We start from the raw sequence: 23532 nt of genomic DNA, 5'->3' as shown, positions 1-23532 counted from the left end.
AATAAGGTTTGAAATAGAAGAAAGAAAAAGAATATTAGTTAAAAAATAATTGTTTAAAAATATAACTTTTACCACTTGTAAATAATGAAAAAGATATGAAAGTAAGTTGTTGAAAAAAACAAACAAATAAGAAAAAAAGGAGACACCAAAAGAGTGTTATTACTTAATCTATATTGTATATTAACGGAGAGTATATCTTTTAGTTACTCGGGTATTTTTTGTCTTTTCTTTCTTTTCATTATTTACAAGGTAAAAAATATTTTTTTAAGTAGGTATTTATTTTTAATTGATATGTTTTCCTCTTTTAATATTATTTATTTTTTCTATATTAAAATAAATTTAATTATTATAATTTTTTGTGACATACATCGAATGTGATATATCGATCCAATCAGTATATGGTATAGATATTCCATCTTTTAGCTTGTCATTTGTTATTAATTTATTATTTTTTTATTTTTCTCTCTAAATCCAATTTCATATTTCTCTTTATTTTCAACTTTCTCACCTCTTTTTTCTTTTCTAACTCTTTACAACAATTTCTCACAAGTTTTTCCTATTTTAAATATTTTGTTTATCCATATAATATATATTTGAAGGTAATAATTAGGTTTTAAAATTTAAAACTAAAAGTTGTACAACTTAAGAGGAGAATTGTCTTTGAATTGTCTAAGACGTTGAAAGAGTCAATGAAGTATTCCGGACGTTATTTTCTTGCATACAAATTTAGAAAAAAAAAAGAAAAAGAAGAAGAAGAAGTAGAAGAATGTGTTTTTGTGTTTGGTTACTAATCATATATAGTCAATGCATCTAAATATTTACTTCCTAACTATGCACCAAAATTATTTGCTTAAAAAATATTTAATCTCGGTTAAAAATAAAAAGTTTTTAAAAAAATGATGGTTTATTATACTTTAATTTATCAAGACGGATAATTATTAAATCCAAAAATTGTCGTTTATGAGGTAGCAGCCATAGGAAAATCAGAAGAATAGAGTGCTTTTTTAGATGTTTTACATTTAAATTAGAGTGAACGATGTAATGTAATGTTTGATTATAGAAATGTCTTTTTCATCAACCTCTCTCTAAATATATATAAAGAAAAATATAGGAAATGGTAAGTATTATAATGATTACAGTTTGTTTGTTATGGATTAATGATTGGTATTATGTTTTCATCTTATATTAGGTATAGAGTAGAAAAGAATATAATTCCAACCAAACACACTTCTTCTTATTTAAGAGGAAAGAATATATATTGGCGTAGGTGTAAAGAGTGGAATAAATGGGCTGCATTCCATTAATATTATAAAGGATGGGAATACAATTTCCTTATTTTAAATATAAGTTTACAACTCCAATTGGATATAACTTTTCCAAATTTCCGACTATTAAATTATCAATAATAATTTTAAAAATAAAGAAAAGAACTTGTACCTTAATTCCTCAAGTGGATGCTTAATTTATCTTTTTATTTTTCTTATAATTGCAAAATATACGCACACATTAAAAGTTCGAACATGAGAGCTGTCATAGAGAATTTATGTGCCAAAATTTACATGCGTTGGGACATGAGAGGTGTGCGGTTGGCTCGGCTCCATCTTTTTTCTTGTAAATTTTAATGAATATGAATAATTCTTGTACGTAGCTACCTATTATTTGGTTATTACGGGTTGAAAATATATAAGTAAAATTTCACATTAAAAGATGGAGGTAAAGTAGGACTAGTTTGAAACAAAAAGTGATGATTGATGAAAGCAAGCAAGACAGACGCAAACAAATCTTTGGCCGCGTTACTTGCGATTTGTACTAGATTTGTGGGGACTTATTTCACCATACCAAACAATTTCCTCTCAATTTTATATAACTCTTTTTCTATACTCCAATCCAATTATGTATCATTATTTTTCTTCTTTTTATTATTTTGATTATCTTCAGACAAATAATTGAACAGTCTCAAATGTCATAATAAGCCAACTCAAATGACAAAAAGAAAATAAAAAAAACTGTGTTAGTTCAAATTGAATTTCTTATTAGGTCACACCTAATCAATCATATAACAAATGCTAACGGTGTGGTACGTTGATTATCCGTACATATAATAAATATTTTAAAATATATTATAAATAGAAATAATTAGAAGGTTGAGGGGCAGGTAAATATATGGTAGCCCGGAGGATGAGTCACGAAACAATTACCTAAATCCAGGAATTCCTCCAAAAGGGCTAACACCAAATCCAGCAAATATTTCCATAATACAAGCAAGCAAGCATGCAACTCCCGACAAGAATGAAAAATTATTGAATAGCAATGGCAATGGCAACGACATGCCCATGCCCATGCCCCTGCCCACCATATCAAAACCATCCAAATATACAACTGTTTGAATCACTAATTAAACCAGCATTGCCCAATGCCCACCATCATCATTCATGTTCATGCATGCTCCACCCCACCCCCACCAGGACAACAAAATACGTACATGTACTGTTCATGTTTCTCATCATCATCACTTAATTAATTTCCTATATATATATATATATTAATTTTTCAGTTTTAGTAGTTTAATTTTCCAAGGAGGGAGGGAATAAGCACAAATATATAAATGTATATATATATTGTGTGATCGATGAGAGATGGACGACCAGTTGTTGATTTTTGTACCTAATTTTATTATTAATGAATGTTGGAAAGGGTGTTCCTGAATCATGAGTATATTCTTCTGAACCCACTTTCATGAGAAAAGCCCTTTGAACCTTAATTACCTATGGACCATGAATGGGAGTTGGGGATAGGGACAGCGACAATCTGTAGACCCCAATTAAGTCACGGATGCTAGCTAGCTAGGAATTTCAGAACCTTAATTATGTGACCGTCCACAACCAAACCCCACCACCAACATCAACTTAAAATAATCTACACACAAATAAACCAATTTGTGTGTGTGTGTGTTTGACCATGTAATAAAGGGAATGAAAGGACATAAACAAAATTCACATGGTGCAGCAGATGGTTTTTTCCTTTATTCAGCTGAGGTTGCCATCAGAGGTTGAGCCCTGTTTTCTTCTGACAACTCCTGTAAACAACTACGTACTCTGTTTTTTCCTTTTTTAATAAATAATAATAGGAAAAAGAAAAAGAAGAAGACTACATACTGGTAGGGACGCACATGGAGCAAACATCACATGAATCCAGCAGAAATAATTACTTAACTTTCAAAGGGATACAACTGAATGATGGAAAACTCAGATGGGGCCGGCGGGGGACATATATGGATGCCCATACTACTACACACTTGCATGTAAGGTAAGGACACAAATTAAAACCATGATTGCATGTGTGTGTGTGTGTATGATCGGATGTATCTGGATGAATAAGGTAGTCCATCTGAATATGAATATTGGGAGGGGTAGAAACATACATATGACAGATGATGAGAATTAACAGTGCAGTAGGTAGGTACGTAGTAGTAGTAGTAGTAGTCTTTTCATGGTTTCTGCTTTCCGTATCTGAAATCATTTGCACATATTGCATCACCAAAACTATGTAACGTGCGCGTGCATGCATGTGTGTACAAATTGTTAAAGCTGTCACTCCCACCCACTTCATTCACTTGCATTTCTTACAATTATCAAAAAACAGATGATCAACATTATTCAAATTATTTTTGACTTTAACAAAGCATGCAATGGGAAAATTTAAGAGAAAAATGAAGATGAATAAGAGAGCGGAATGAGGAGTACATGGAGATGGGCATTCTCTGACTAGGGAATTAGTCGGAAGTTGTTAAAACCTCAGCTGTACACAGACGCCGATATTCGGTACGTAGTAACAAAACAACCTGTATAAAAAGAATCTTGAAAATGAGGTGGGAATCAGGAAAAACAAGGAATATATTTCTCAAGCATCCATTCAGGAACTCTACTTTGAATTGATTGAGTTTTGAAGAGAGTCCAGCTCCATATTCCGGCCCAACCCAAACGTCCATGTAACTGTTGTCCTGACCACCACCACTTAGGAGCTGTTGAACCAACACTTTTAGTGTTCCTTTATAGTGGCCACTCCACTTGTCTGTCTGCTGCTAAGTAATACCATTTCATTCTCTAACCATTTTAGTATGTTTTTTTTAACTGCTAGATTACAAATATATTATGTTTAGTATGTTTTTTTTAACTGGTAGATTACAAATATATTATGTCAAAATTTTGGCTATTGAGTCTTATTTTATATTTTCTCAAAAAAAAAAAAAAAACAAAGGTTCGTTTGATATATATATTATTGAATTGAATATTAAAATAAGAGAGTTACCCTATCATCCGACAGTTTACAATAAATTAATCGAAACATATGAAAAACTAAAATCTTACTCTACCACTCAAAGCACACACACATTTTCCCATGACTTTGCTCTTTTTAATTTTTTTTTATTATTCTTACTTTAAATTTACTTAATTGATATTTGATTATTTATATCTTAGTCTATTTGTCAACATATTTAGCTTTTGATTCCTTACATGAAATCAAATTTATATATTTTCTTTTGTTGAATTTGTAAATTGGAAGGAGATGAATGGTACGTAGTATCCGTCCATCATTGGTAACTTACCCATCTCAGTCCACCTACAAATGTTGTAAGAGAGTTTACTTTTGGGTTTAATTACTTGTCTACCACGAATCTAAATATACTTATATGGTTTCTCACAGTTTATTATTAATGTTTTCAAAATTTCATTTCTTATCCTTTCCAACACATATATATTTTTTATAGTTAAGAGGAAAATTCTAGTTTGGACCCATTTCGATCATATGTGAACTGCAAATATAATACATTTATTTTTTGATTGGTGTACAATCCATGGAAAGTAATTAATCATATGACAAGTGTAATACACTTGCTCTGTGATTAGTTTGATTTGGTCAAATTTAATTCGAATAAAAATTTTCCATAATATAGAAATTCACTTGTATTTAATTCAAAATTAATTCGAAATTATATACAATTTCATTTAATTTGAAAACATACTACTTGTACAAAATGCAGTTCTTCTCCCCCCAAAAAAAAATAGAAAAAAAAAACTTGCCATTATTTTTTCACATGATTAAACTAGTATATTTTGAAGAATCAAATATCTTTTTTTTTTTCATACTTGATGTTTGTTGAGATGCCCGTTACCCAATAACAAGAATACTGCACCAATTTTTTTATCAATCAAGCAATATAAAATGATGGTTTCATAAAATAAAACAAACATAGATAGAAATCATCACAAGAGAGACGAACTTAATTATTACACAGGAGTTGGTCCAAAAATTTTAAATATGACATAAATTAAGGATATCCTGCCAACCTCATCAGATAAAAATCTACGTAGTAGAAAAATTTCAGGTGATTGAGTACTTAGGACAGATAATTTCCATTTATTGAGTTAAAAAACCCTAGTAAATGAGAATCAATTTAATTTACAAACGTCAAAAATGGAGACTCAATTATCCACAAATGCATTGATTTGAGAATTGAGATACACCATGCATATATATGATATGCATCACTTCCCAGTTGAAAGAAAAAGATATTTACTACTTTCTACGGCACTCCTTTTCAACACATATATACAAAACTCGTCTCCCAACGGTTTGGATTTTCAAGATCTCTTTATGGGTTCAAATCTTGGGTGTGCGTGTGAACGGATGTGTGATCAACATACAAAGAAACGGAATCAGCAAAGACGACTCCAGCCACCAACACTTTCAGCCAGCAACAGCTTATCAATCATAACTTTCTCCCCAAACCTGTACGAAAACCTCAACGCTCCCTGCGAATTAACGCAACCCTTCTGCACAGGGAAAGTCAGGACCGCGCTGCCCCCAGTAGGTCTCGCACAATCGAAGAGCTCCTTCATGGACGTGTGGACTTCTCCGATGTACCTGTCGCCCAGCTTCCTCTTGCAGTAGAGTTTGATGACGAGCATCGTGTTGTAGGCTTGTAGCATTGGCTCGCTCACGGTATACCTCATCGTGAAATTCCAGGCGGGGTTTGTCTCCCCGTGCTTGTCCGTCGGGGTACGTTGTTCGTTCTCCCCCCCGCCGCCGATGGACACCCTAGCGTGCACTTTCATCTTGCAGATTTTGCGCACGTCTTCAAGATTGTTCGCTGATATGAGGGTTATCTCAAACTTTCTGCATTCCATGCTTGTGTACAAGTGTGTCGGAATTTCGTCTGTTCTTTTGTGTGTTTTTGTGGATCGGAAGTTGATGGTTATATATGTAGATGGAATAACATAGTACATGACTTGTCTTGCTAGACTTTTGTTTTTTTGATATAGATCCTACTAGACTAGTTGCATGGTGGAAGAAGAAGCCAAGAAGGACCCGATATGTGTGTGTGTGTGTGTTTTCCCTAAATACATTAATTTATTCATTCTTTTGTTAGTCCGCACTCACTACAAAAAAGTAATTCTAAGTAAAATTTTAATTAATGAAATTTTTATTTGCTAATTAGCTCAGTATTAATTTTAATGGTAATTTTTTCGTATTTGTAGGATATTTTTTTACATTGATTTTTGGATTTGTATTAGAATGAACCTAAATTTCACTTTTTATTTTATTTACTTTTTTAGAGGAGCAAAATAGGATGCAATAAATTATAGCGCCTTGCAGTTACTTATTTGATTTGAATTATGACTTTCACAAAGTATTATAGTATAATTAATGTTTAAATTATGTTATAATTTTGGGTACCGATAGTAAAAACAAATTTCATAATAAAAAATCGATGGAATATTAGTTTGATATAATTAATTATTTGCATATGATAAGTCTATGACTTAAGAGTGACAGTGGGAAGTTGTGTTGTACCTTCGTCACTCCTTTTCCTGAGTTGTTAATGTATATGGCTCATTGACCAACGACTTTTGTGCAGGAGAAATTATGAAAGTAACGGCGTTAGGTATAGAATAGCAGGATTTGTCCGTTTACTTGGACGTAATAAGTATCTTAATTCTTCTATTTTATATTAATTTCTTTGTCATATTTTATGCGGACGACTTTGTAATTAATAATTATATAATCGTTGGACAATCTCTCACGCTTTTAAATTTTTAAGCATATCTGCGGACGTGTTCATTAGGGAAATATTTATTGTGTTTGAGTTTGTTTTTTCAGTATTTTAAAGATAGAGAAGAAAAAAAATAAAAATACATAAGTATGTGTTGGAGATAAAGTATATGTTTGGATTTATTTTTAAAGGTAATTTAAAATAAGTGGTGTATGTTTGATGTTGAGATTTTAGAAATATAAATCACTTTTCATTGTTAATTTATATTTTTTTATATATTTATATATAAATATCGTATGTTTAATGTTGTATTTTTTGGAGACCAAAATTACTATTTATTCTTAAATCACTATTATAACAAATGTATTACACTTACCGTATAATTAATTTAGATTGAATCAAGTCAAATTCGGTGTAGAATTTGCCATCCAATGTGGGTACATTCTCTGGGAGGCAAGTCAAGTGAAATAAAAAGTAAAACTTTGAGAGTGAAGTAATTTCAATATTTAAAGATGATGGCCACTTCATATCCTGAAAACATAAAAAAAAAAGACCATAAGATGTCTTGTCTAGATGGCTACAACTCTAAATTATGAAGCAGAGAATAAACCCAATCATATATCTTCATGAGTTGAAATTATTTGGATCAAAATGTATCACCAACAAGCCAATTACCGTTTTGAAATAATAATTAAATATAATAATAGTTTTTGAAATAAAAAATAAACACAAATACATTGAAAAAAATAAAATTTAAATATGTTGTTTTTTACAAAAAAATTAAATCGAGGACTTACAGTGGGAGTTGTATCGTAATAACTCTTAGTTCAAAATTGCAAACTAACCTAATTGCATAATAGTTATGCTTGTTTTAAAAAAATTATACGCCCTGTCTTAAGTGCATCGGGTACTACGCAATTTTTTCCAAAATAAGACAGTTGTCGTTCGTTTAGTATTGCACTTGTACTAATAAACACTTCGACCAACAATAAAAACTTTACTGAAATAAAGCTCAAATCTCGATTGGAAATTGAGAGCAAAATTAGAGAGAGCTTGTGAATTGTGTTATGAGTTGTCATATCTTGAGACTAAAAACACAACCACTAGGGCAAGCAACAACACGCAAGTGAGGCAACTCCATGTTCAATCTAATTTTCATAACACCTCATACACAATTTTGATATTGAAATTAACATAAGAAATTTATTTTTATAATAAACTTGCAATGTGGGACATAAAATGAGTGTAAAACCTAACATTTTCCCATTATATGCCTATGTGGGACAAAAGTAACTTTTCGAATTTTTCAAAATCTAATTTATGGATTAATACGTAATTGCATTCAAATTTTAGACCATTTTATTGTTACAAATTAGTACCCTATTATGTCAATTACAACATAAAATCCTCAGGAAGAAAATGAAGAATGTTCAATGTATTTTTATTTACATAAAAATTAAAAGAAAATTACAATTACGGTTCATAGCTCACATTCAACACATCAGAAAGAAAACAGAAAAAAAGAAAAAGAAGAGAAACCCAACAAAAAAGAGAACAGACGAAGCTAAAATCCATGTCAAGACTGCAAGCAAATCCCCTTAAGAAAGAGAAATTCATCTCCCATGAAAGAACTTCTTGTTTTTGTCTCCTGAATCACCAGACATCGTAGAAAACATCACCATCCTCGTCCTCATCACCATCATCATGTTGAACGATATGAACATCCCTGGAAACCGGCAAGGCCGGGACATCACCAGATTCATCATCATCATCGTCACTACATTTATCTCCTAATAACAGTAGTGCTCCTCCTAGCAACACCAAGAAACCAACCCCAACTGCATTCTTCCAACCGGAAGGCTTACGAACCAAAACCTTTTCACCAAAACTGTACAAAATATTGAGTCTCCCCTCAGCAGTTCCACCCACTTGGTAGCTCAAAATCTTATTAGCCTTAAGCCCCATGTCAAAAAGACTCTTTACCGGTATGCTCACTTCGCCTACAAATCTGTCCCTCCCTAAAGTTCTCTTGCAGTAAAGTTTGATGGCAATTCTTATGCCTGGTTGACGAACTGTTGACTCGCTTATTGTGTACTCTACCGGGAAATTCCATCTAGGATTGGTTTTTCCTTCCATGTCAGCTGGGGTTTTCTTGCTGGTTCTTGATTCTCCTCGGATTGAAACCTTGGCGTACACCTTCATTCGTCCTAAAGATCTGACATCTGGAAGGCTATCAGCAGAAACAAGAGTTATTTTGATGGTCCTGCACTCCATCTAGCTATATATGATGATATCCCTGAGTTGGGTGTACAGAAGAACTGATATATGTATAAACTTATGATATATCAGTTGTGGTATCACTTGTGGATTTATAGTTGAGCATAACCTGGTATTTGTTTTGAAACAGTTACAGTTTAGGTCTCCTCTGTACCCATAGTTTAGGTTGCTGACTTAATGTCCTGATATTTTTATTGTTTTTTTGGTAAACACCCCTTTGTTTGATTGGCCCTTGATCACTAAGAAGGAAAGTCAAGAAAATAACCCTCAAGAATTTGTCCAATCGATAATCAACTGACCTTGTCTTCAGTCATGATCCTCTACTCGTGTAACGTGTGATGTAAGAGAGAAAGAGAGAGAAAGAGTGCAGTGACATATCATGTAGAGTTAACTTCATAAAACCAACAGCAAAAGGAAGATGGGAAATGGTAAAGCAAAAAATGACTGAAATCAACACAGCATCGCAATCAGAAGCGAGTGGGCTAATTCTCTTCCCTCTTAAATTGAAATTCATTTCACCACATCATCATTCATTTCAGTAACTGCCAAGTGCTCAGCAAATTAGGGATGAACAAATACATGTTTAAATTTAGATGGAGAAAAACCCATCTGCAACTGGACCTCAAAGGGACACCTAATAAGAACCAACTCTGTCACGAGGAATCAAGCGCAATTCTGAGCCATGTTTAAGAAAGACGTTTCCTGAGAAATCCATTCAATTATGTGTGTCAGAGTTGCAAATCCACCAATCAAGCATTAGAATAAGAAAACACGAGTGCAGCATACCAACTTCCAGGAGCACCAGATGGCAACTACAAACTAAAGCGCCAAAAGTCCTAACATGTTAAAAAAACACTTAACTTGGGAGCCAGTTATATCCTGTTTAACCGATTATTCAGATTGCTTTCTTTTCGGTGGAATAGGTCTTAATTTAAAGATAACAATCCAAGTAGGAGAAGAGTAGAACAGAATCTTACTGTGATTGAGAATTAGTAATGCATTTGACGTTTAATTCTTGGGGACAAAATTATATGATCACATACTTGTGTACTTTCTTGATAAGTGAGCAACAAAGTAGCTAATTTTTTTTTTTAGATTATTCGTCATCTCATCCATTGAACTTCCAAATTTACAAAAAGTGGCACACATTTATTAGTGCAAGCCCACAATTCTGCGGAAATAATGATTCATGCAGAAAGCTGAAGATACAAGCACTTAGATCTGCAAGAGGCCATGACTTCTTGAAGTCGAAAAGGTAACATGTTATCTTCATGAGCTAGTTAAAGAAACACTTGAAAGCATAAACAAGAATATATTACATAAGTATGCAATTAACTCCAGAATATAATATCTACTACTTAAGACTCTATGGTTTACGCTCACTACTGCTAACAAGAGCATATGCAGAGAAAAACATAAAGGTACTCCTTAAAGTACTATTAATGTCGTTGTTGGAGTATGGTGTATGCAGAACATATATGAAATTCAAACAGAGGGAATAAATTTTTCTAGCAGCCAACAAACAGTATCATCTTTGTAATCCAATTCATGCATATGATATACCTCACAGAGTGACAATTCACAATGAGAACAACAAAGTAAACTAAAAACTAGACGAAGAAAATAAGTAGAAACCAAAATACCTGCACTTTGTTGAGGATTAATTCCCACGCCATCTGCATAAACAATAATCATTAAACAGTCAAATGCCGAAAAACCAAGAATAGCAAATTAGAACTTCTTAAGTTCTCTTTTCTTCCATAATAACTGATCCCAATTAGACCTCCAAATTGATAAAGCAAACTCAAAATTTAAGAATATCATCTCCACAGTCCTGACGTAAATCTCATCATCCAACGCCAAAAGGAGAAGGGGCAGAAAAGATCAAACTTTAAAGTTTTCTGGAAAAAGAATAAGAAATAAATCCATTGCGAAACCCAATTGTAAAATCCAGAAATAAAAATCAAAATTTAAGCAATTGCATATCCCCAAAGGAAAGAAAAAGAAAAGAGAAAAAGGTCACCTACCGTTTGTGATGATGGCACTTGTTTGAGGAGGCACCTTGAATTCCTCCGCAGCAAATTTTAGAACTGCTGTAAATGGAGCTGCCTCTGGCACGCTAAATCTGTTTTTCAATTTTCGACAAAAGAATGTGGATATGCATATTTAGAAGATGAAAAGATCACTGACACCAAAAATCGGAAGAGCACTTACACTTTGAAAGGGAGCTTGGGATCAGAAGTAAGGGTGACTTTGAACGACACCTTTCCTCCGCCGGCGCCACCGCTTGCCATGTTTTTCCGGTTCAAATTTTCTGTTTGTATTTCTTCTTTTTCTGGGCTTAGAGAGGAATGTAAATTGTGGTATTTATACATGTAGCTGCTTTATACATACGCGAGGATACAGCTAAATACCAAACAAAGACAGCCACGTTTTCATTCGAGGCCCTTTCTGTTTTTATTTGGGAATAATAACACTGGAAAAGAAAAAAAGAACACAACTTTATTATGAGTATTGGCCCAAGAACCCATTTTTCCGAATCCAAGTCAATCCGACCCGCCTGATATTAGAAAACGGGGAGCCCGATTTGCTAACCCCTTAGCCCCTTTCTCTACAGTCTTCTTCCACATTCTAGTTAGCTCCAATTTCCCAACAATCTGCTTTGATTCCATCTTTGAATCCAAAGGTGTTACAAGGTACAAATTTTCATTCGTTAATGTCTATTTTCTACTTTTTACATACAACCACACAGTCACACGCAAAACATTCATGGTAAGATGAAAAAAGCCGCAATCTTGAAATGGGATTTAGAGATATAGCAGAAACAGTCAGTACTGGGGCAAAAGCCCCTATTGGTTTACTTCAGTAATGTGAGGTGTTTCGTGAAAGCAAAGTAGAAAAATGCGAAAAGAGTTTTGGCAAACTGGGTTTTAGAAGTTCAGAAAGAAAGGAATATAAGGTGATTAATTGGGAGACCATTTCAACGTAAAAGAAAGGTTAAATCTTTCGTCAAATGTTCTTTACTTTCTAGCTCTAACTGATCAATATTCATATGGGCTACCAGGTCCGATCTTTTTGCAACATTGTATGAGGTTAGTTTGAAAAACTAATCTAATTTGGCAACTAAGATCTTCTGATATTGGAATCTACATAAATTTTTATAGGCATTGGGTCTAATTTATCCTGAGTATGAAAGTCTGTGTGCTTAGCATATAACTACAATTTAAAGTTTTCTGAAATAGTTTATTTTACAGCTCATGCACTATTATGTTGCAATAACTTAGCTGTTTCAGTTTTTTCAGCCTTGTCTGTGAATAGTATTCATAAAATTGTACAATGCTTTTGTTTTCTTGAAAAATTATACTTTATAAGCAAGATTTAATTATGTATTTAGTTGTATATTGTATTGCTTGGCTTCTATATTTAAGTGACTGCAGTTGTAATATTTTGCGAAAAATCACATCTCTCATCTTTTTATTCCCAATGAGCAGCGCATTGGATGGCGATCTTACCTTGTGGAAGTATACGGATGACCTGGTTGGGAGTTCAGCCTCAATTCTTACCAAGATCCTCTATTACAAAAAGGCTATCGACATCTCCGCATGGGTAGGGATTTCCAGGAATCTTCCTTGAAATTTTCTTACTTTGGGGCTTTTTCATCTTTCAAATGCCTGCAATTTGTGATACCATTCCTGTTTTCGGATGTTGACTTCTATATTGGGAAATTTATGCTTTACTGGTTGGGTCTTTGGCAGTTTTATGCTGGTTTAATGGCTCACCTTTTCTTTTGTTGTTTAGCATGTTTATTTTCCAAGTGCCTGTAGCTTTTGCTTGTCTTTCGTAACACGTGGGGTTTGTTGGGAATATGTAGAAATAGGATAAGATTAATTATAGCATATGTTATCTGTGTCACTTTTGGTCATCGCAATTAATTAGTTGTCTAGGTTGCAATACTATCAACATTTTATAAGTTACGAATTTACGTGATCGTAGTAAATCCATGGCCAAAAAGAAGCTCGTTCTTGGCCTAGTATCTGCTCTTTTACTTTAATCTATATGGATTTCTTTCTCTCCCTAACTTTTCCCAAACACATCCGGCTTCCCCCCCTCTCTCTGTTTTTCAATCTGTATCTTGCATGCATTCGCCTTTGCATCTTATTGTTATGTAAACACACATGCAGATGCACTCGGACAAGACATAAAGCAAGTTTACTTTTCAGTAGCATTCTTTCTTTTTGCACATTAAGTTTTATCTACTCTTACTCTCACTATGTTTCTCTTTCTCTTTCTTTATTTTCCTATTTTAAGAGAGTCAATATATGTGAAGGTCGTTAGAGCATCTTCTGATTTCTTGCATGGGAAATGATATACTTTGTGTTAGGACTTCCTTATGCAAGGTTGTGGATCACTAATTGTGTGTAGTTTGGATTTTGGATGGACTTCTCTTCATGTCTATGCTCTCTTGTTTACTGTTTCCCTATCATTCTTGTTCTCATTTCATGCAGAATCAAATTCGTATTTGTAATCACTCTCCCATTGCTCAAAGTTCCTCAAAAAGTTGTTAAATGTACAGGCATAAATTCTATCACTTATCTTATTGTTTTGTTGCGACCAGTGCATCGAGCAGGATCAAGTCACTGGCATCACAAAGTTCAACATTTTTCTCTCCAAAATCCTTGAATGTGCTTTACAGTTCTGGTTCATATATCAATTCATGCCAAAGGAGACGAGCTCGTCTTATTGTTAGAGCTGATAAAGTAAGATACTTTTGGACTCTGTTGTTGTTTAGAAATTTTCTTCGCCATCTTCTAGTGCATTTTTAATAGTCACCCGGGCGTGCACACACACACAAACACATATATTTATTATACTAATAAATGGCTGATGGAAAAGGGGGAAAAAGAACTAAAGAAACACCAAAGATGCTCACACTTGCCTACTGAGGGCAAGATCTTTAGAGTCTAGTAGCGCAGCTATCCTACTACAACACTGTTGGAGCATTCTTTCATTCTCTAGAGAAACAAGTAAATTTTCCTCCAATTTGTCCTGCCTTCCACATATCTAAATATGCATTTGCAACTTTTTACATACAGGATTACTATTCTGTGCTGGGTGTGTCTAAAAGTGCAAGCAAGTCAGAGATCAAAAGCGGTTAGTATTAGCTTGACTCTTTTCCATTCTCAACTATTGTGCTTCTTTATCTCACTGACTCAATGTTGGTGAAGCTCGACTTGAGCTTTGACTTCGTAGGAAAGCACATCATATTGATTTAGTGCTCAACATGCTACATGCTGTTGGCTTTCTAGCTTAATTCATTCTAGAAATGCTCTACTTGTTGGTTCTTCATTCCCTCCCTAGACATCTATGGTCTTTTCTCCTCCAGGGAGCCACAAATGTGAGAATATTCTGGACCTTTGTTTTTATGTTTCAGCAGGTGCATCAGTGGTTTTTTATTAATTGGATCATACATATTACTTGTGAAGACAAATTGGTTCCCGTACATTTCATTTGCAAGAAATCTGGCTGCACTTCGGGTTGTGATGCCATTTTCAGAAGCTATCAAATTGTAGCATCTCTGGCTTCACCATGCTATTTACTTGATGCACTGAGGGAGTGTTTGCAAAAACTCCTACTTTTAGAGAAGAGATTTTAGTATAGAAAGTTGAAAGTTTTAGCAGAATTAAAAGTGGGTATTATTTGTGAAAAAGGTGAAAAGCAGATAAAAGTTAAATTGGATAGTGTTAAAAATAAATTTAATTGATTAAAGACCGTGTCCCTAAAGATGCTATCTTTTGTTTATTATTGCACTTGTTATTTAATTATTTTTTCACAAAAAATAATAAATTTTATTTCGCTTAGTATATTTCATGTTTAATTTTTTAAAAATATTAAAAAGTATATATTTAATAAAATAATGCTGCTACTAAGTAATATAATTGTTGATTAACTTGCATGATTGCCAAAAAAATATATATATGTTATTAATTAATCAAATAATAATATCTGAACGAAATAATATATTTAGATGATATAGCAAATAAATATAAAAATTTTAAAGTAGTAAATATGTGAAAGTGTAAATTTAATTATTATTAAATTATTCAAATTATTTGAAAACTCCAATGTCAACTTTATATATACAATTTTAAAAATAAATTAAAATGGTAAAGTTGATTAAGATTATTAGGGTATAGTAGTAAAAAGTAAAGTTGGATTTATTTACAAAAAAGCCAAAGAAGCTAAAAGCACCCTCCAAGGTGCTTCTAACTTTTGGCTTGGAAGCGCTTTTCATAGCTGTTTTAAAAGCCGAAGTTGGATCCCAAACACTCAAAAGTGCAGAAGCTAAAAAACGTTTTTTTAAAAACACTCACAAACACTGATCACTCTTCACCTTGAGAATCACCATTCAGATACTCTGAATGGAGCATGTTGTCTATGCATCTTTACTGTCTTCGCTCTTCATGTTGTATTGTTAATGTTTCTCTATCTACCTTAATTAGTTGCTCTCGTTCTCAATAATTCTTTCGAGCATCAGGTTTCCTTGAATATTTACTTCTGTGGTTTTATTACAGGGAAACTTTTTTATAGTTTCTGAACCAACAAATTCTTGATTTTAAAATTTGGGCCGGCTGCGTGTTGCAGATACGAGTTCTTTGGGTCATTTTCATTTCTGTTTCTCTTCTTCTTAACCATTGTCCCTGCATTTTGTACAATGTGTCTTGAAAAGTTAGAGGCTAACTTCAAGTTATTCATGCATGATAAGTTCATGACCTTATTAGTGTATTTGCACGGTTCCATTTGAATAAATCAAACTTATCTTGTTCTATGTTCCTCGCTGGTGCTATTTCAAATTGTCTTCCTTTCTCAACCCTCATGATAATTGCAATCCCTGATTGACGAAATATAAGAATCTGAATTGAACTTCATTTGTTTATTACTTTCTTCTTCAGCATACCGAAAGCTTGCTAGGAGCTATCATCCAGATGTGAACAAGTAAGTGATTATACGACACTGGTATTTATTTGGCTTTCAAGTGCTTGGTTGATCTTTGTTTGGTTGCTGTTATTTCAGTCTTCATTTTTTTGTTTAAATAAGCACTTCTGCTGTTCCCATATCGATGCTCAACCAATAATTGAATATGCTAATATGCTATTAAATAATAATAATAATTGAATATGCTATTCACGGTTGGCATTTCCTGGACCACTTTCAAGGAAGAATAAGTACTGAACGTACTGAATTAAACTGTAAATGAAATATTAGAACAGATGCTAAAACATTCGTTTTCAAAATTGACTTCTTAAGCAGTTGCCAACTTGCCATTTCTAACTTATGTAACAAGAAACTGCACTTTCATTCATCCTTCCTGATGAGACGAGTATCTTATGGAAAAAAATTGGTTGTTTATTCTCTTGTAATTTCTCAAATGATTTTCTGGGGATCTCACCTCATCCTAGGAAGAGAATCAAGTATCACTAGAAGCAGGGTTTTGATGGAATAGTTGATTGGAAGACATTAACATTGCCGTTATCTTGCTGGAAGAATGTTTCGCCTTAAGATAATACTACCCATAACTCTGCTCTTTTTAAATCTGTGTAAACAACCTTCATCACGTAGGAAGTTAGATGCACTAACCATATACAAAAGTCTGTAAAATCTTCATCAATGTGACTGGGAACATATGCGAGCTCTTTCAAGTTATGCCTTTATATACCGCGGCCATTTTAAAATACCATTTTGAAAATATGATATCTCAAATGCAGAGAACCTGAAGCAGAACAAAAGTTCAAGGAAATTAGTAATGCTTACGAGGTAGAATTTCAGATCCTTATAGCATTTACCTGGTTTACTTTGTTTGTCTAGCATGCTAGTGATGGCATGAGGATTTTACTAAATGATTAGAGACTTATAACAGGTTTTATCAGATGATGAGAAACGTTCCATATATGACAAGTATGGGGAGGCTGGGCTTAAAGGTGCTGGCATGGGTATGGGGGTAAGTCTTTCTGCTACAACAGGAAATTGGATGTCATTTGATAAGAGGAATAATAAATTAAATGAGAAAAATAAAAGCACTGGTTCCTGTGTAGTCGTATCTTCTTAGGGCATGTAGTCTGACATCTGCTGCTTCTAACCACAGGATTTTAACAACCCATTCGATATATTTGAGTCACTATTTGAAGGAATGGGTGGCATGGGCATGGGAGGAAGAGGCTCTCGCAACCGAGCTACAGAAGGTGAAGATCAAATCTATAATCTGGTTCTGAATTTCAAAGAAGCTGTATTTGGCGTTGAGAAGGAGATCGAAATAATTCGCCTTGAAAGCTGCAGCACATGTGATGGATCAGGGGCCAAACCAGGAACAAAGCCATCTAAATGCAACACGTGTGGTGGTCAAGGGCAAGTTGTATCATCAGCAAGAAGTCCTCTTGGTGTCTTTCAACAAGTCACAACGTGTTCGACTTGTGGTGGAGCTGGAGAAATATCTAGTCCTTGCAATACATGTGGTGGGGAAGGCCGAGTAAGGAAGTCAAAACGTATTACCTTGAAAGTTCCAGCTGGGGTAGATTCTGGAAGCCGATTGAGGGTCCGTTCAGAAGGAAATGCTGGCCAGAGAGGGGGCCCTCCTGGAGATCTTTTCGTCATCATAGAAGTTCGTCCTGATCCTGTTCTGAAACGGGACGACACCAACATCCTCTACACTTGCAAGGTTTCTTACACAGATGCCATTTTAGGAACAACAGTAAAGGTACCAACAGTAGATGGGATGGTGGACCTCAAAATTCCATCTGGCACCCAACCTGGAACAACCTTAGTTATGGCGAAAAAAGGCGTTCCTTTTCTGAACAAAAGCAATATGAGGGGTGACCAGTTGGTTAAAGTGCAAGTTGAGATCCCAAAACGAGTAAGCGGCGAGGAGAGGAAGCTCATTGAAGAACTTGCCAACTTAAACAAGGCCAAGGCTTCTAGTAGTAGGAGATAGGTGGGAATGACTGCTTCTCTAGCTTTATTATTTGCATATTTTCATGCTTCAGTAGTAGATGCTGAATCTGTAAAATCATAGGCATTGCTCTTCACATTGATCCATCGGTCAATCCATACAAGGCTAAAAGTAGCCTTCCAAATTTTGGGATTAATATCATGTCACATTAACGAACCAGAAAGATCCATACTTTTTCTATTTTCTGTATCTTTCTTGATTATAAAACTACAAATGAATTTGCAGCTACACTTTTATGCTACTCGATTTAAAAATAGAAATGAACATTTCTTTCGGAATAAATGTTTATACTTGAATGAATCTCTGGGGTTTTCCCTTATGGATTGAATTGGCTCAAAAAACTAGCACACCAACTTCTGCTCTGAAAGAACTGGATATGTTGTATTCAGTGATCAACAAATATTGGATAGAGCAGTCGTGATGATCAAAGCAAGAGCCATCATCCCCCACTTCCCACCTATTGCTGTCAATCCCGTTGATCCTCCGCACATCAATCTGTTGTTGTGATATGTACACACAGGTTGCTTCCTGCAATATTTCACCAACACCAGTACACAAACGCAATACATATTAATTAGCTTAAAATTTCTGCATAGTGCGTTCGACCCGATTCCATTATGATTTGATCAATTAAAGAAAAAAAAGGACGAATTCAAGATATTCAGTTTATACCTGGAAGAGCAGAAGGAAACAACGTAGTCAGTCCCCGAACACGTAAAAATGCTGGTGGGATCATCGTACGCATAACTATAAGCCGCCGGGCAGGCTTGCTTGAATCTTTTCGAGTAAAACGTTGGTTGGCAAGTGACCGGATTCCCGTAAACCCCTCTACAGCAATACTCATCCGTGTTAAACACATCACACGCGCTTCTACAAGCCACGTTCCTTCCTCCGTTGCCTTTCACCGCCAGCTCCGTCGGGCAATTCGGCCGTAAGTCGGTGTCGCAACCGGCGACGCTGCAGTTCCCCCTTCCATTGATGGGCGTCACCGCGATGGGCAAGTTGAACCCGTCAACTAGACTGACGTCGTAGAAGTCGAGAGCGGCTAGCGTGAACTCAGCTAGGGAGGCCGGTGGCTTCCCTGATGCGCTGCACTTGTAGGATGTGCCGCAGGCGCCGGTCTGGCATGAGCCGTTGCCGTTTCTGTCGAAGTTGCAGCCGGTTCTACCCCAAATGCGGCCGGTCCAGCCGACGGGGGCGGTGAATACGATGGTCTGGCCGGGTTTGAGAGTGAAGCCACCGCCGTTGAAATTCTCGCCGGGTGTTACGGCTGGCCAGATTGTTTCCTTACAGTAGTTTACAATGGTGAAAATTCTGGCACAGTCGGAGAGTTTTGGGCCTGCACAATGTACATGGAACAAACTAATTAAAAAGCTTCTTTATTTCTTAGAATTACGTACAGAATATGAACGTACCAAATGCCCTTCCATTGGCATCATGAAAATAACGTCCTATAAAAAGCATATTTCCTAGATGAAGAAAACAAATGTGAGTTGAATAGCAGTACCTGTTGTAAAAAGAAGTAAAGTAAGAAGTAGAGGAAAATTAGTGAGAGGAGTTGCCATCATATTCAATTCTGGTTTATTACAATATATTGATCATATATACATATATATACAGAGAAACTAGGTAGGGAAAGAATAGAGGAGGAATACGTGCAGAGGCGGGGAAGAGCAACCTGAATCCATACATTTGAAAAAGACTTGGTTTTCTTGGTAAAAAGAAGAGAATCATTCTTTTCCTATTTCATGAATCATTCCTAGAAGTTAATTACTTGATTCCCATTCTTTCTCACACACTTCACTACTTGAGTAGATATGGGCTTCCTTTTCAACTCCAAATAATAACCCATACAAAACAAACCGCCTACACTCCAAACTAATTAGCCCCATAAGGAACTCAAGCCCAATACTCCTCCCATACCATCTTCCGCCTTCCGCTACTCCACTGTACGCCTCTTTCTTTAAATTTAATATAATTATACATTATTTTTTTTTATTTAAAAAATTATATCTATTATTCCTAAGGTTCGCTTCAGTCAAATAAATAGGCTCATCCATTAATGTGTAAAAATTTATAAGAGTGATTTGGTCACGAAAGATTTATTTGACTTATATTAAGTTAAGATAATCAATTGAAGGTAAATATGAATTTTATCAAATGTTTTTTTTTTGTTAGTATCAGCAAATTTGATGAATTTTGACTAATAAAGTAGCTTATTTATTACATAAAAATAAAGCAAACATCAAGGATATTATGTGTAATTTTTCAAACTATAAGAGTCCATATATAATTACACCAAACTTTAAAAGAGAGTGGTGTAATTATCTCTTGAATTAAAATTTTTATTTCAAGTTCTATTTTATTTAATATATATAATATGTATAAAAAATAATATTATTTATTTTATTCAACAAAAAAATTTATATATTGATATTTAAAGTGTGAAATAAAAAAGTTCAATACATCGTTAATGTTCTGCTAATTATTAATAACAATAGTCGTTGTGGATCTATAATACATTACACAAAAAAAAAAAAAAATGCCCATCTATAACAAAAAAACCAGGGTAAATTATAATGAAATTATATGAGATTTGTCATAATTATAAATATTCCTTTACTATTTGAAAATTTATAAATATCCTCTTAAATTGATGATCGTCTAACAAATATCTCCCTATAATAGGCCATTACAAGGAATATTTGTTAAATAATTTTTAAAGATATTTATATTTTTTTCAAACAATATAGGGATAATTATAATTATGTTAAATTGCAAAATTGGTCCTATAGTATGGGTTAAGGCAAAATTGGTCCCATAATAATGGAACTGACAATTTTAGTCTTTTATAATTTAGAATTTATAACAATTTTAGTCATTCCAACTAAAAATAGTTGAAAATTAACAAATCAAATTAGGTTTTAGGATTTCGGTGTCCAAATAAACATAACTTACACAATCAGCATCCTACGTGGATATCAACATGGCAAACAAAGAAGAAACTTTAGTAAGTTAGCCAATGAGATGACCATGACATGGACAATGTCGTTGATGGAAAGGATTTGAGGGATATGTGTGCCGCAGGGAGGGGAACACATGGATGATAATCTTCCAACGAGATGATCGATGACAACAAAGATACATTGAAAACATAGTGGCGGAGTGGCGAAAAAGCGGCGAAAATGAAAATGGAGAGAACCACTAGATAGTGGATAAAAATAGATGGGTTTAGGTGCAATCGACCCACCAGAGAATGGGGAGTTGATTTGTTGTGGTTTTGAATGATTGATAGGTCAAACAACGACGTATTAAGAAGAGAGAGAAAATAGATATAGATTTTAGAACAAAACTATAATCAGTGATTGATGGTATGTTTGAACTCTGATTGGAGCACGCATTGTAGGACTGAATCAGGATCAGACGATGAGTTTAATGATGGTTGATGAGATCGAAAACTTGTTGGAAGATGAGGGTGCAGGCAGTGAGGTGGTGGGTAACCGATGGCCTCCTCATCAATTGACTTTCCCGCCTTTTGCCATGCTAGCATCTACGTAGAATGTTAATTATATAAATGATATCCATTTGGACGCCGAACCCTAAGTCGCAATTTGATTTGTTAATTTTCGATCACTTTTGGCAAAAAGGACCAAAATTATTATAAATTTAAACTATAAAGAACTAAAATTATCAATCCCATTTACAAGATCAAATTTGCCAAACCGTCATACATATATAAAAATTTGTAATTTTAATTTATAATTATATTAAAATTTAAGAGAATTTATTGTAATTTATCTTAAAAATAAATAGATAAAAAAGAAAAAGAAAATTGAAAAAAAAAATAAAAAAAGGTAAGGACAACACAATGCTTGGTGTTAACGCAGTAGGAGGGTAGACCCCTTTTCCTCTCTCTATCTTTATTGTGGTTGGATGGAATTGGTTGTTCCAGCTGCAGCATCCCACGACACGCACTTGTTCTCTATTCTATTCTAGTGCTCTTAAGAAAAACAAAAAAGACATATTTATCCACAACCAATAAAAGATTAGCAATTTTTTACAGAAAAATACAAAAAAATGGATAACGTATCCAATAATTTTCAACCATAGATCCCACAAACAATCTTCTATTAACGGCTCCACCGTGAGATCGCTTCTTCAGTCTTCACTCCCCCTCCATCACTGCTACTACGCCGCCCGTTTCGGAACCTCATCCACCTAACAACTTCAACAGCATTGTTGTTTTTTGGATAGTCTGAGATTCTCAGAATCTTACCAACTTTTTATAGTCATTTCTGATACTTACAATGGCGGATGCTGGGAGGTCGATCGGGACGGTTAAATGGTTTAGCGGGCAGAAGGGGTTTGGTTTCGTCGCGCCGGATGACGGTGGGGATGATCTCTTTGTACACCAAACGGAGATCCAGACGGAGGGTTTTCGGACTCTTCGGGAGGGGCAAAGGGTGGAGTTCAAGATCGATAGTAGGGAAGACGGACGAAGTAAAGCTGTGGATGTCGTCATTCTAGCCAGAAGTTACAAACCTGGCGGCCGACGTGGAGGGAGTCGTGGTGGTGGTTATGGTTATAACAGGGGTGGTAGAGGCGGGAGATTCAGCGGTGTTGGCCGTGGGGGTGATGGAGTTGAATGCTACAATTGCGGGAGGATAGGCCATTTGGCTAGGGATTGTTATCGTGACAGTGGGGGAGATGGTGGTTATATGGGATACGGACGCCGCGTCGGTGGCAGAGGTCGGGGCGGCGGCGGAAGAGAGTGTTATAATTGCGGAGAAGTGGGTCATCTTGCAAGAGAATGTCCAGTTGAGCAAAGTTGATGGATTATAAATTCATGTGCATTTTTCAATGAGCAGAATTAATGTTTCCTTACATAATGTTTACTTGGGTGTGATTTTCATTTTTTTTCTTTTTTCAAGAGGAAGAGTGGATGATGATAATGTCATCACTTCTCTAATTTTCTTGTTTCTCCATCATATATTCATCTCATCTTTATACACATAATTATTCTTTTAAATTCTCGGAAACAGTTGATCTTTTTTCCTTTGAAAATACCAACTTTAATTGTGATCTTATTATTGATTCTTGATTGATTTTACAAAGTTTTTTTTATTTTTTTTATTAGTATTTCATCTTTCTCGTATCCTAGGAATTCCTTTCCACTAAAGCACATGATCAACTCGATAAT

The 23532-nt window shown here is 34.6% G+C and overlaps 5 protein-coding genes across 6 annotated transcripts; 2 read left to right on the top strand and 3 right to left on the bottom strand.

Annotated features, from left to right (window-relative positions):
* Positions 1-5440: 5440 nt before the first annotated feature.
* LOC105159610 (protein SRC2-like) lies at positions 5441-6341 on the bottom strand. Its single transcript, XM_011076724.3, has one exon. The coding sequence runs from the start codon at positions 6285-6287 to the stop codon at positions 5718-5720; it is 570 nt and encodes a 189-aa protein (XP_011075026.2). The 5' UTR covers positions 6288-6341; the 3' UTR covers positions 5441-5717.
* A 3468-nt stretch (positions 6342-9809) lies between these two features.
* Positions 9810-11721, bottom strand: LOC105159492 (ubiquitin-fold modifier 1). Its single transcript, XM_011076570.3, has 4 exons — positions 11546-11721; positions 11359-11456; positions 10975-11007; positions 9810-10033 (listed from the first exon to the last, which is right to left on the bottom strand). The coding sequence occupies exons 1-4, from the start codon at positions 11704-11706 to the stop codon at positions 9966-9968; spliced, it is 360 nt and encodes a 119-aa protein (XP_011074872.1). The 5' UTR covers positions 11707-11721; the 3' UTR covers positions 9810-9965.
* A 134-nt stretch (positions 11722-11855) lies between these two features.
* On the top strand, positions 11856-18517 carry LOC105159491 (chaperone protein dnaJ A7A, chloroplastic). The gene is made up of 8 exons (XM_011076569.3): positions 11856-12027; positions 12823-12937; positions 13947-14088; positions 14425-14482; positions 16282-16324; positions 17095-17143; positions 17247-17327; positions 17472-18517. Exons 2-8 carry the CDS (start codon positions 12831-12833, stop codon positions 18312-18314), a joined length of 1323 nt encoding a protein of 440 aa, XP_011074871.1. The 5' UTR covers positions 11856-12027; positions 12823-12830; the 3' UTR covers positions 18315-18517.
* LOC105159609 (Pathogenesis-related thaumatin superfamily protein) lies at positions 18487-19972 on the bottom strand. 2 transcript variants are annotated; one of them, XM_088878512.1, is made up of 3 exons: positions 19840-19972; positions 19005-19671; positions 18487-18860 (listed from the first exon to the last, which is right to left on the bottom strand). In XM_088878512.1, exons 1-3 carry the CDS (start codon positions 19898-19900, stop codon positions 18725-18727), a joined length of 864 nt encoding a protein of 287 aa, XP_088734638.1. In that variant the 5' UTR covers positions 19901-19972; the 3' UTR covers positions 18487-18724. The 2 variants fall into 2 exon arrangements, with proteins under 2 accessions (XP_088734638.1, XP_088734639.1); XM_088878513.1 differs by having other exon boundaries at positions 19748-19887.
* A 2454-nt stretch (positions 19973-22426) lies between these two features.
* LOC105159490 (cold shock protein 2) lies at positions 22427-23361 on the top strand. The gene has a single exon (XM_011076568.3). It carries the CDS (start codon positions 22640-22642, stop codon positions 23162-23164), a length of 525 nt encoding a protein of 174 aa, XP_011074870.1. The 5' UTR covers positions 22427-22639; the 3' UTR covers positions 23165-23361.
* The last annotated feature ends 171 nt before the right edge of the window (positions 23362-23532 follow it).

The sequence above is a fragment of the Sesamum indicum genome, linkage group LG3 (genome assembly GCF_026168435.1).
Source record: "Sesamum indicum cultivar Baizhima isolate 11 linkage group LG3, ASM2616843v1, whole genome shotgun sequence".
In the NCBI taxonomy this organism is placed as follows: Eukaryota; Viridiplantae; Streptophyta; class Magnoliopsida; order Lamiales; family Pedaliaceae; genus Sesamum; species Sesamum indicum.
Note: the sequence above shows the minus strand (reverse complement) of the source record. Positions and strands in the feature narration are given on the sequence as shown.